The following is a 13,391-nucleotide window of genomic DNA, read 5'->3' as shown; positions in this document are numbered from 1 at the left end:
TTTAACTTGACTGGAACACTTTAGTGTGTGCCACCATGTCAAATTGTCATATTTGTTTTCAGGAAAGGCTTGATGTATAACAAATCTGGGGAGGTTCATGTATAGCAGTGTGAAAGTACTAGCGAGAGAGTCTCCCCAATGTGGTGGGTGTATGTTGTGTCTTGATGTATAACAAATCTGGTGAGGTTCATGTATAGCAGTGTGAAAGTACTAGCGAGAGAGTCTCCCCAATGTGGTGGGTGTATGTTGTGTCTTGATGTATAACAAATCTGGTGAGGTTCATGTATAGCAGTGTGAAAGTACTAGCGAGAGAGTCTCCCCAATGTGGTGGGTGTATGTTGTGTCTTGATGTATAACAAATCTGGTGAGGTTCATGTATAGCAATGTGAAAGTACTAGCGAGAGAGTCTCCCCAATGTGGTGGGTGTATGTTGTGTCTTGATGTATAACAAATCTGGTGAGGTTCATGTATAGCAGTGTGAAAGTACTAGCGAGAGAGTCTCCCCAATGTGGTGGGTGTATGTTGTGTCTTGATGTATAACAAATCTGGTGAGGTTCATGTATAGCAGTGTGAAAGTACCAGCGAGAGATTTTTATAACTGGTCCCAAAACACCTGTTTATGTATTTTAATGTCTCCACTTTCCATTTTGTATATAAGGTTTCTGTACATTGTCAAGTTGACTGAAGTCCATGCTCTATTTCATGTGGCCTTATGCTGGGCCTAAAATGACTTCAGCCTAAATGAGCATAAACTTACTTGCTAATCGCAGGCTTTACATTTAGACATAATCCTGCTCTTGCAGTAAAGCAGCTATAGCTCGCAATTCTCATCTGTATACGGTAGCAGTGTTGCAGTGAGATACCATTTAGGTTTAAATATTGTTTAACTTAGTATTTTACTAATGTTCATATTCTGTCTTCTGGGAAGAGGGTGTTTTATACAAAATGAAAGAATTTGTACTTTCTGAGATTGACATTTCCTCACTCTTCCTAATTTCTGCTTCTCATACAGAATACTCCAGACATTTCAACAAATTCCAATACAGCAGCCTTCACCAGCATATGCAGAGTAGACGCCTGTCTATATATCACTCCTCATAATGAGAATGATCTTGCAAACAGTGATCATTCTTTATTGCCAGGGTGTCTCACAATAAAATTGATTCTATGTATGTCCATGACTGATCAGCTGCTCACCGTAAATCTGCTCAAGCAGAAAAAGACTCGTGCTGCCCCACTGAAGCCACTCTGAATAAGCTGGTTAGGAAAATAGAACATGACGAGATTCAGAAATGTTCTGGTCTGTTTAACGCTGCATGAACAGTGGCAAAACATGACTAAAGTTTCATGGATTTTATAACTGTTGAAAAAAAAATAAAGGCATTACAAGACCTTACTATTGGTTTGCATTAAGTAAAGTCCCGTGGCATATTGGATTTTGCGTGCACTTAAACACCGCATTAAAGGGTGCATCACGCCAATATCAAATAGATGGTTGGTTGTAACATATGCATAATAGTCTGTGGCTTTAACATAGTAAATACCATATTATAATTATTGACCATCACTTGATTGATTAAATTTTTTCATATGCACATAATTGTTTATCATTAGTTTTTGGTGGCTTTAACAATTAAGTGTAGTACGTAATCCCTTCTCTAATGTTTGATCTAACAATAAATCACAAGGCATTTGAAGTGCTAAAGGCAGTATGTTATTGTATGCACATGCTCAATTTTCTCTTATCTCTGATAAGTAGATAATAGACTAGTTGTATCTGTAAAAAGCTACAGATGGTATTTTTAATTAACATTAATAAATGTTATCTGCTTCCTGCCTTACTATCTTTCTGACCTCTGTCACTGTCCTTGCTCTTGCCCTGGTGTGTCCCTTTGCAATCAATCTTGCCTTTGTCTGACCACCATTCTGACAACAAAGGATTTATTGACTAAACATTGACATCTGGCATTGGCAATTGTATTTCAAACTTAATGTGAGATTTATCAAGGTAAAACAGATGCTATTTTGTGTGCAAAGTGTTCAATGTTGAGAGATATTCTATTGGTTTCCATGGTGATTGCTACATATTAAGTACTTTGCACAAGAATAGCACCTGTTTCTGCCTACATCTCCCACCTAAGAGCAAATGAATCAAACTGAAAAGGGTCTCTGATTTAACCATTTGTGGCCTACCTTTTATATGTTGGTTATAAAATCACCACAATGTACACTAGTACTTAAAGTGCATTTACATATAGCCTGCACATAATCATCCATTTTGTTTAAAGATTTCTTATTGGTAATTGTTTTGGGCAAAGTTTATTTATAACAGACTGTAAAAATTACAGTCAATACTAAACCATGACCAAGGTATATATATATTATGTGGCAGTAAATATGTGCCCCTTCTATCCACACCCATTGCTTACCCCTCAATTGGCTTTAAAAAATAAAGATAAATAATGATTATTCATCTCCAGAGCTGACAATTCTCCACTGCAGCCTCCATCTCTGCCTCCCGTGATGTCAGCATCCAAGTTGACATCACCCACAATTACCTCCAATCCATTGCTTTCCATAGAAATGGATTATAAGTTTGTATGCACGGGCAAATGCCTTACTCCTCCAATCAAATACTGTTATAAGCATCATTTGATTTGATTCCTAGACCAATTTTTAATCAGTACGAAGAAGGAAGCGCCTCCTGTAGACCGCCACCATAGGTGGAGTTAACTCTGTAATTTAAATATTGTAGTTTGTAATTGACAGGACCGCTATAGTATAGATAATATAGATAATATTCCTTTAAGATTTGAAAGTGACACAAATTGGCTTAATGCAGCATATTCAGTACAGTATAAGGAACGTACAAACTGCTTTCTCAGAACTGCACGTTTTTCTCAGGTTCTGAGACATGCATAGATTATAATTTATACTTAAGACGTATATCTTCCATTTAAAGCATATTACTGTGGTCGTTACACCCCAACAATATAGAGCTCCTAGAATAGGAGAAGATTAAAAAAGAGGGACCCAGGGATTTGGATCCAAAATAAGGACTTCTCCTGCTAAATAGGAACACTTGGGGGGGTATGCAGTAGGAACTTTTGGAATGATACATTAAAATAAACAAAGTATGTGTCAATCTCCATGTTGATGTCCATACGTATTATTGGTGTGTGTTTCCAGTTCTGTTTACTCAGCTGTTTTTCTTTCTCCTTCAAAAAAGATTATTGTTTAGTATTTTGTACGGTATAAAAGGTTACTTTTTATTGATTTTTGTATTGCCTCAGTCCTTCTTACAATGTCTGTATAAAGGGACACTGAATCTGGCCCAGGAGGCTTAGGAACCACCTGATCTATCATAATATCAATTATCTCTCCAATCCCTTACCATCAAGTGAAGGGGCACACTGAGTGGGGAGAGAGAAATGCCATTTCAGGCTCCTCTCTCTATTCTATTAAGGTAGTCTGTCACTGCAGCAACATAGCACAATGACAGATAATCATACCATATGCTAGTTCATATTAGTTTCACTAGCTACACACAAATTCTATTGGTTTTGCTAATTTACTGTTTATTTGCTTTTGGGCAGAAAATGATTTGCTAAACAGGTAAATTAAATTAGCCATATTAAGTAACTTCTTGCGTTACACCTACATACAATATGAAATAGTATTTTACATGAACCAGCGCAGCCTTTAGTTTTTAACGTAATTGAACTACAACTGCCAACATATGCAAAGCTTAGTGTCATAAAAATAAAATATGTCAAAATCCTGTGTAGCCGTGCGTCGCCTTCCAATTCAAGCATAACCTGGACTCAACACAGCTTTTTTTTTTTTTTTTCTCTGGTTTCAAAAGATAAATGTAGTGCAAGCACTCGAGGAGAATGTTGCTGTAAAAGACAATTCTGTACATCTTTAGCAGTTTCCTTAAGTACACTTCTTCTGTGCCAATTTGCATACTTTTGAAATAATGAGCTAAGTATGGACGATTCAAGAAGAAATTTAGCATGCATAAAAAGTACAGGGAAAGTGAAATGTCCATTGGAAATATCTCCACAACATACTGAGAGCCAGTGGGTTGCTAATTTCATGCATTTATGTCAGCAGTAAAATTGTTCAGCAATTCAGTTTACTTGTAATACTTCATGTTTGCAGGGAAAATCTCAAGATGGCAAATTAGATGTTTCTCGTGAGCCTAAAATTCAACGGAATTGCGAGGAATCAAGAGAAAGACTTGCTTCAGACAAAGATTTTAGTCGTGACATGGTCTCAGCTGGTATTTCTCCCTCTGTTTTAAAGCAAAATGCCAATGAAAAGGTTAGTAATTTGCTTAAAAAAATAAATAAATACAATTTTTATTAGTCGGGTTACATTGTTGCCTTTAACACATGATTTATTAATATATCAAATGTATGTCTGCTCTAACACACACGTATTTAGTTATTCATGTGGTTTTCAGTCAGTCCATTTAGCTCTTTGTCTAAGATCTCTGTGATTTTTCAGATAACTAGAGTATGACTGCAAGCAACAAGTTACTCTCTGTCAACAGCCTTACCATAAACATTTCCTGAGGTTTACTATACTTGCAATTCAGTAATACATGGCACCCGATTGTTCAGATCGGGTTGTAACACCATATATACATACACAAACACATGCACAAGCATACACACAACATATCTTAAATACACAAATGAAATGTTTTTATCATGAAACTTAAACGCTGATGGAAAAAAAAAGTGAAAGGGACGCTATAGGCACCAAAATAAATTTAGCTTAATGAAGCTGTTTTGGTGTATAGATCATTCCCCATACAGTCTCACTGCTCAATTCTCTGTCATTCAGTTAAATCTCTTTGTTTATACAGCTCTAGTCACACCTCCCTGCATGTGACTTGCACAGCCTTCTTAAACACTTCTGGAAAGAGAATCTGGATATTTTGTTCCTTTATCTGCACAGTCTGTTTAATCTGGAATTTATTATCTCCTGCTCTGTTAATAGCATTGTAGACCTTGCAGGAGCCTCCTAAAGTTCAATTTACAGAGCAGGAGATAAAAACTTTTAAAGCAAGTTTGTATCTGACCAAGTTATTACCATTTCTTTATTGTGTGATTTACAGCCAGGGGGAGTGTGACTAGGGCTGCATAAACAGAAACAAAAGTGATTTAACTCCCAGATGGCAGAATTGAGCAGTGATTCTGCACCTGTATGGCGTAATCTAGACTCTAAAACTGCTTTGTTAAAGGGACACTATAGTCACCAGAACAACTTCAGCTTATTACATTTGTTCTGGTGAGTAGAATCATTACCTTAAGGCTTTTTGCTGTAAACACTGTCTTTTCAGAGAAAATGCAGTGTTTACATTACAGTTTAGTGATCCTTCCTGGGTCATTGCTGCCTAAAATGCATCCAAACATTCAGTGTCTCCTCCCTCTGCATGCAGACACTGAACTTTCCTCACAGAGATTCATTGATTCAATTCATCTCTATGAGGAGATGCTGATTGGCCAGGGCTGTGTTTGAATTGTGCTGGCTCTGCCCCTGATCTGCCTCTTTGTCAGTCTCAGCCAATCCTATGGGGAAGCATTGTGATTGGATCAGGCCACCACTTCTGCTGATGTCAGCAGGCAGTGGGCAGGTCTAAAGGAAACAGGGGAAAAGTTAGCAGCTGCAGACTTGAATACACGTAAGATTTTACTATATTTAGGGAGGCATGAGGGGACCAGGGTGTCTAGATGGTGGTTTTAACCCTATAGGGTCAGGAATACATGTTTGTGTTCCTGACCCTATAGTGCTCCTTTAACCACTTAAGGACACATGACATGTGTGACATGTCATGATTCCCTTTTATTACAAAAGTTTGGTCCTTAAGAGGTTAAAAGAACACTCCACACACCTGAAGCATTTTAGCTTGTTGAAATGATTTAAGTGTGAAGAGTGTATCCTATTTTAATTTTACCAAAAGTGCAGATTTCAATACAAATTGGCACATTTATAAACCTTTTTTAAACCTTGTTGCAACCTGTAATGAGTACTGGTCCCCGACTTGGGTTCCAGATCTGGGCTGTTACTTTATCTGTCCCTTGTCCTTTTGACACAATCTACACTGTCTACCAGTGTGTGGCTGTCTGCCTGTATGTGTGTGACTGTCTGCCTGTATGTGTGTGGCTGTCTTCCTCTGTGTGTGACTACCTGCCTCTGTGTGTGTGGATGCCTCCCGGTGTGTGTGTATGGCTGTGTGTGTGTGTGAGTATCTGTGTGTGGCTGCCTGCCTGTGTGTTTGTGTGTGTCTGTCTGCCCATGTGTGTGTTTGTGTGTGTCTGTCTGCCTGTGTGTGTGTATGTGTGTTACTGTCTGCATTTATGTGTGTGAAAGACTGTATGTGTGGCTGTGTGTGTGTGGCTGTCTGCCTGTGTGTGTGGCTGTCTGCTTGTAATTATGTGTGAGTGTGTTTATCTGCCTGTAACTGTGTATGTGTGTTTCTGCCTGATCCAGTGTATGTGACTATCTGACTGCGACTGTGTGCATGTGGTGGATTTGACAGTGTATATCTATAACTGTGTGCATCTGACTGTGGGACTGTATGCACATAACTCTGCAAAAATATATACCTGCGTTCACACATTGGCCTAAATGCATATTATTATCTGAATTAAATATCCATCACACAGCCAATAAACCCAGCACAAATATCACGTGCCACCAATACAAGCATATCACACACAGTTAATACACCCATTACAAATATCACACACAGCCAACACATAGCATACATATACACAGACAACACACACATTACATCATATTATAGTGAGATGTATTACAGTGGAGCTCTGGTATATAAAATGCACATTACTCTGTGTTTTATAGTTAGGGAGCTCGGTGATACACTAATAGACACATTACTTAGAGTTGTATAGTTGTGTATGATCTTGTCACAGAGCTCCACATTACTGGGAGTTTTATTGTTGTGGAGCTCTGTGATAAATGAAGAAGTAGCGCATTACTACAAAGGCCTAAGGCCGGCCCTGACACCATGGATGCATATATATATAATTTTTCTTTTTCCTTTTTTTTTTTTTCTAGTGAAGTGTTCCTTTAAGGAGCAGTCCATTGTTTATTGCCTTTTTTATTAAAAAATAATAAGATAATTAAATCCTCCCTCATCCCATCTACCCCCTCCTGTCTACCTTTCTCTCTAATATTGCTCCCTCCCACCCTGCAACAAATATTTTTTTTTTCTCCTGCAATAACAGAAAACTTCACATGTACCTGGAATTGGTGGCAATCACCAACTTGCAAAAGCCTGGTGATTTGTAACAAACATAACTATTGTTAACCTTTTATTTTTTAAAATATGTATTCAGGAATTTACTTTTGAAAGCATTATCTGTAAAAGTCATTAATAGTATAACAACGTATATTCCCACTATACTGTTACTCTGTCTACCAAATGTTCTACTTATTCCTGGTTCAAATTTCCCAGTGTCTTTAAGCCAAAATATATCAGGAGAGTGTATTTTAATATAGTTTATACAGCTAGGTCAATAGACTAACAACAAACAGACATACATAGTGTCCATAAACATCTACAGAGGCCTTTTTAGTGTAGAAATATTATGTAACAAGCTATTCCGATTTAATATATTACCCATATAGTATTATTTATAAAAAAAATAATAAATACAGTCTGTCTAGTTTACAGTAATTATTTTTCAGCAGCTGTGCTCAAACCTCTCCAGCACCTGACATCTGCTTCAGCTCTATGAAATAGCAAAAGTTTGCAGGAGGGGTAATCCTCAATTCTACTGTTTAAAAACAACCAATAGTTGGATGTGTTTTGAGTTTAACACTGGCTTCTTTTAGTCAAACTTCTTTTCAATTTACTGCCAATTCAGAGGCTTCAACATGTGTGTTTTGTTAATGCATTATATTGGCTCGCTCTGTTGGCATAACTCAAATCCTTAAAGATTAGGCTTATAGATTTAAATTTGTTGTCATGCACAAGACATCAAAACAAAGTATTTATTAACTCTCTAGCAGGCATTTAATTCAGCATCAAAACAGCATGTGCCCAGCGGTGGTGGATTGCTGTTGCATGGAATGTTTGATGAAGATGAATCTTCAAAATCTTTCTCTGAAGCACTAATGGAATGGAGAAATGATCAGCAAGCCATACACAGAAAAAATCCCATATTGGAGATGGATACAGGCAAGTATTTCTTACAGGTTGTTTTTAACATACAATGGTTAATATAGTTGTGATTGCGAAACATTTAAAGTATATTAACATTATAAATACCTTGGTCCCATTAAAAGTAACCCATACAGAGTACTATTTAATTATTCCCATGGTGCCTTGCCTTGCACTATTTAATTATTCCCATGGTGCCGTTTGCACAGAGCAGCCATGTTTAACACTTTTTCGAACTTTGACCCCCAAAATCTGTTACACATCTACAACCACCAAAAAATACCCATGCTAAATAGTTTCTAAATTTTTTCCTGAATTTAGAAATACCCAATGTTAACAGTTTTTAGCTTCTTTTTTGGAAAGTTATAGGGCAATAAGTACAAGTAGCACTTTGCTATTTCCAAACCATTTTTTTTTTTAAATTAACATTGTAACACTAATATCTGTCAGGAATCCCTGAATAACCCTTCACATGTATATATTTTTTAAAAGAAGACAACCTAAGGTACCACCAATCTATGCCAAATTTAAAAATAATAATAATAATTGGTGATTTTTTTTGACACACATAGCAATTTAAGAATACATGTACAGAGAACTTTAAGGGTTACTGCCAAAGAATACCCCAATATGTGTTCCCCTGCTGGCAGCACTGTGGACACCTATTGTAGCCATGTGACCGCTCTTCTAGAGTGGTCACATGGCCCCTGAGGATCCTATATTGCAGAGGGGGGACTGTCTTGGATGAGCCCAGGTAGTACTTCTCAGAAGAAGACCAATTGCCGGCAGGGGAACGGCGGTGAGCGGTAAGAACATGGGGAGGATGAGGGAGGAAGGGTAGGGGGTTAATTTTGTAATTTAATTGTTTTTTTTAATCATTTACTGAGTGCCTCGACCCCTCAAGGCACTCAGTACAGGCAGAACATCGGAAGCGTGCCTAAAGGCTTCCGATGCTCTTGCCTACACTGCCAGGAGCCACGTGATCGCTCTGGGGGGAGCGATCACTCGGGTGCCCGGCAGTGAGGGGGGTAATCCACGATGCCTCGATATCGAGGCATCGTGTAATACCCTTAGAGTGGCTGGAAGCGATCACAATTGCTTCCAGTGCTCATTTTGGCCACAGAGGTGCAGGGTACGTCAGCGGTCGTTAACGACCGTTTTTTGGCTGACGTACCCTGTACGTCCGAGGTCACTAAGGGGTTAAACACACACATATATACACACATACAGTTGTAATCAAAATTAGGTTTATTTACAGACTTTCAACTGTTTGCAATGAACAAATCAAACAAAAGCTATTGAAATAGCTCAACACAACGAATGCTTTAAGTGGCTTCCCCAAATTCAACTTTAAATGCAACTTATAATGTCTTCCCCGGTCTCATTCGGGTGACACTTGATGTCCTCATACATAGCCAAAAGTCCCCTAACAACCTGGAAGACCCTCTAGGGGATATCTGGTAGACAGCATTGTACTTTGGAAAGAAAGTCAGTTTAACCTCTTGCATAATTGTGCTTTTGACAGCTTTTTTTCTTAGAACTGAAGAATCCATTTTGTTAAAAGTAATTCATGGTTTTGCAAATAGAAATATAGAATTATCTATGCCATTTAATATTTATGTGCTATCGCAAAGTACAGGCCTATGACAGATACAGTTTGAATAGTTATAGTCCAGAGTTTATGTCCGAGTTTAAAGGTCAGTGGAAGATTGCTCATGCCTGAAATATGAACTAATGGTCTGAGTTTGATTTATCATTCGTGTAAATACGTTGGTGTTCAAGGGTAGATTTCTTATGCTTAATATCTTAATGGATGTCATGAAAATGATTTTATTGATTGTGTAGTTTTGGGGGAAAAAACAATTCTGTGTCATCTAATTCCTATAACAAATTTTCTGATACTCTGCAAGATTGATTTTTTTTTTAATTTTTATTTTTTTTGTGTTAAACTTACCAGTTTGATGCAGTGCAACTTGGTGCTCCTGTCTGGAAAGTATGTGTACTGAAAGTAATTCAAACTGCAAACGATATGCACTATTGGACTCAGATTCATGAATTATTAAGACAGATGTATACTATGAACGTATGCACAAGTTATAGATGTTTTTAAACGTAATCTAGTCTTGGGTAGACCACATTAAAATCTACATCAATACGAATCCTGGTAATTGGAGGTTGCTGGAGGAACCCCCATAGGCTTCCCTGTATTTCCCAGGCTTGCGTATTTCAGTCACATTAAATATTGAATGCTGTATGGCACATTATTAAGAGCACCCTTATGAGATTTTACTTAATATGCTTCAGCCCATCAAGGAATCTCTTTGCACTACTAAAACCATACATATCAGCTAACATCTGACATTCTAAGAATCAGATAATTCTTCATCATCAAAGGTTTAAACATTAGCATTTTGCATTTATTTTCTTTCTGATTTCAAAGACTTTCATGTTGCCAACAGAATGTGTTGATGTTTTATATCATAACTCTATTTGGATTGTAACATTGGGGAAGACATTATAAGTAAAATTTTCTGTTGAATTTGGGGAAACCACTTAAAATATTCGTTGTGTTTAGCTATTTCAATAGCTTTTGTTTGATTTGTTCATTGGCTGTAAATTTCGACAATAAACCCATTTTTCAGTGTAATCACTTGGCATTAATTTACTAAATGAGGAATACATTCTATTTTGGAAGCCTAAAATAGCTATGTTCAAAGAGAGGTTCCATGCGCTAGAGCCCCTAACGTTCCTTTCATTTGTTATAATGAGCCGCATTCTTGTGTTTCCTTTTGTCCTAATCATTATAGATGCAACAATTTGGAAAATGCCCTGCAACTGCATTACTATTGATATGATTATTATAACGTTGCAAGATAGTATTCAGTGGTGTGCTTTGGGAAAACATAACATATTTGATCAGCAATTGAGTGCCCTCCCCTTCCTGTCCATTGGTCGTTCTCCCCTCCATTTCCCTTAGTGGTCCTCTACCCTCCCCTTCCTGTTCCTTAGTGGTTCTCCCCTCCATGTTCTTAGTGTGCCCCCCCCCCCCCCTTAGTGGTCCTCTCCCCTCCCTTCCATGTCTCTTAGTGTTCCTCCCACCCTCCTCTTAGTGTTCCCTTCCCTTCCGTCACTTTTAGTGGTCATCATCCCTAACCCTATGAGTTTCTCTGTCTCCCCTCCCCTTGGTGCTCCGCTCCCCTTCCTCCCTGGTATGCCTCAATGTCTCTCTTGTAGCATAGTCAAGCGGAGCGGGCCACGGTACAGGAGCTTCTGATTCCTGTATCCGGCCGGACTGACGGTAAGTGCTCCCTGAGTGGTTGGTAGGAGGGAGCGCTGTGTGCTTCCCTCCTGCCGGTCACTCTAATCTAGAGCCCCCGGGCCGGTGCACCCTGTGCTGCTTTATGGACAGCCCTGTCTGTCCAGTCTCTTGTATAGAGAATGCGCTCATTTTTGCCCTATTACCGAACAATTCCAAAATGACTATAGTTTATAGTTTTCAATACACAGCCACATACATTGCTATAAGTAGTTTAATTTAGTAAAAAATGAAAAGACAAAAAGAGGATACAGAAAACAGTGGCTGTTAGTTTATGTAATAACACATTCCAATCTAATAAAGCGATAGGTTATTAGACCCCTGGATAGAGATCTCCAAGCCCCTGTCCATCTGATTATGCAAAAACTTGCCTAAACGTGGTTCACAAACATCACAATAACTATGCATGTGGAAATTATGTGAGATTTGGCAGCTGTTTTCGGTTAACTTAAGGAATATTTTCTGTGCCATAAGGCAGCCAGAGCCTGGGGTTACCTTGGGGATTGATAGTGCAGGCACTTTCGACCAGGAGAATGGTCTTTTCCCTGGTTCAATAAATTTTGTCCACCTACTATGAGGGAGGGTGGAATGTATGTTTGGGACATGGCGAATAGGCATTTCAAGGTCTTTTATCATGATAGTAAATACAGTATGTGTTCCAGGGGACTTTGAAGTCTGAGTATCGACCCCTTAGTCCCCTCCACATGAACACATGTGCACAATTACTTTTAAATACCACACTTTGTAGAGTACAGTGATATCATCAGGTAAGTACACTAGAGAACATAGGTCACGTTTTGATTTGGTATTCCATGTTGATATAACTGTATTGAATTACCTGTATTTTGCACAATAAAGTACTGGAATAATCATACTCTTGGATCTAATTTCCTGCGGAGTGTTGTTTAGTGAATTTGTTTCCTCTTCTACCTGTGTTAATAACAGACCCCAGGATTAAGCAGAATGTACATTTTACAGGTACATTTTACAGGTTAATTACTATATTACTATATTATTGGTTTTTAGTGCAGCATCAGCTGTGCTATTTTGAGACCTGAGCGGGGATTTACCGAGTTTTACTTAGTTTCTCTAAGCTTTTGTCCATTCTCATAGTCTCTGTTCTTGTTATTAAAAATTGCAGCATTGGTAGGGTTAATTTACGGAGTAGTAGATAGCTAACACAACAATAGTTTTCTCTGCAGGGCTGAGCTAAAGGAGAGACGAGGTTGTCTGTGCACTGCAGGAAATTCCAGGGAGTGTAGAAGAGGGAGGAGATACTGAATATTTGGATGCATTTTAGGCAGCCATGACCCAGGACGGATATCTAACAGCAATCTGAGAGTGGCCAGTGAAGTTATCACTAGGCTGTAATGTAAACACTGCATTTTCTCTGAAAAGACAGTGTTTATAGCAAAAAGCCTGAAGGTAATGATTCTACTCACCAGAACAAATTCAATAAGCTGTAGTTGTTCTGGTGACTATAGTGTCATCTGTAGTGTCATCTGAAATTATTACACCTAAATCCCTTTCCTAAGTTGCTGAGGTTAGGACTCTATCAAATATTCTATACTCTACCCTTGGGTTTTTACATCCAAGATGCATTATCTTGCACTTATCCACATTAAATGTCAGTTGCCACAGCTCTGACCATTTTTCTAGTTTACCTAAATCATTTGCCATTTGGCTTATCTCTCCTGGAACATCAACCCTGTTACATATTTTTTGTATCATCAGCAAAAAGACATACCTTACCATCAAGACCTTCTGCAATATCACTAATAAAAATATTAAAGAGAATGGGTCCAAGGACAGATTCCTGAGGTACCCCGCTGGTAACAAGACCTTGCTTCAAATATACTCCATTGATTACAA

General features: G+C 38.2%; 1 protein-coding gene across 2 annotated transcripts in view; it reads left to right on the top strand.

The window, feature by feature from the left end:
- Nucleotides 1–13,391, top strand: part of ZBBX (zinc finger B-box domain containing) — a 156,021-nt gene that overhangs the window by 57,063 nt on the left and 85,567 nt on the right. Inside the window, exons 8-9 of one of the 2 annotated variants that reach the window (XM_063441033.1) lie at nt 4,165–4,326; nt 8,053–8,221. In XM_063441033.1, the coding sequence (XP_063297103.1) occupies nt 4,165–4,326; nt 8,053–8,221 (331 nt within the window). Of the gene's footprint in view, nt 1–4,164; nt 4,327–8,049; nt 8,222–13,391 lie in introns of both variants that reach the window. The other variant, XM_063441032.1, reaches the window with a different exon arrangement.

This window comes from Pelobates fuscus, chromosome 2, assembly GCF_036172605.1.
Source record: "Pelobates fuscus isolate aPelFus1 chromosome 2, aPelFus1.pri, whole genome shotgun sequence".
Lineage (NCBI taxonomy): Eukaryota > Metazoa > Chordata > Amphibia > Anura > Pelobatidae > Pelobates > Pelobates fuscus.
This window is presented reverse-complemented; position numbering and strand designations above follow the sequence as displayed.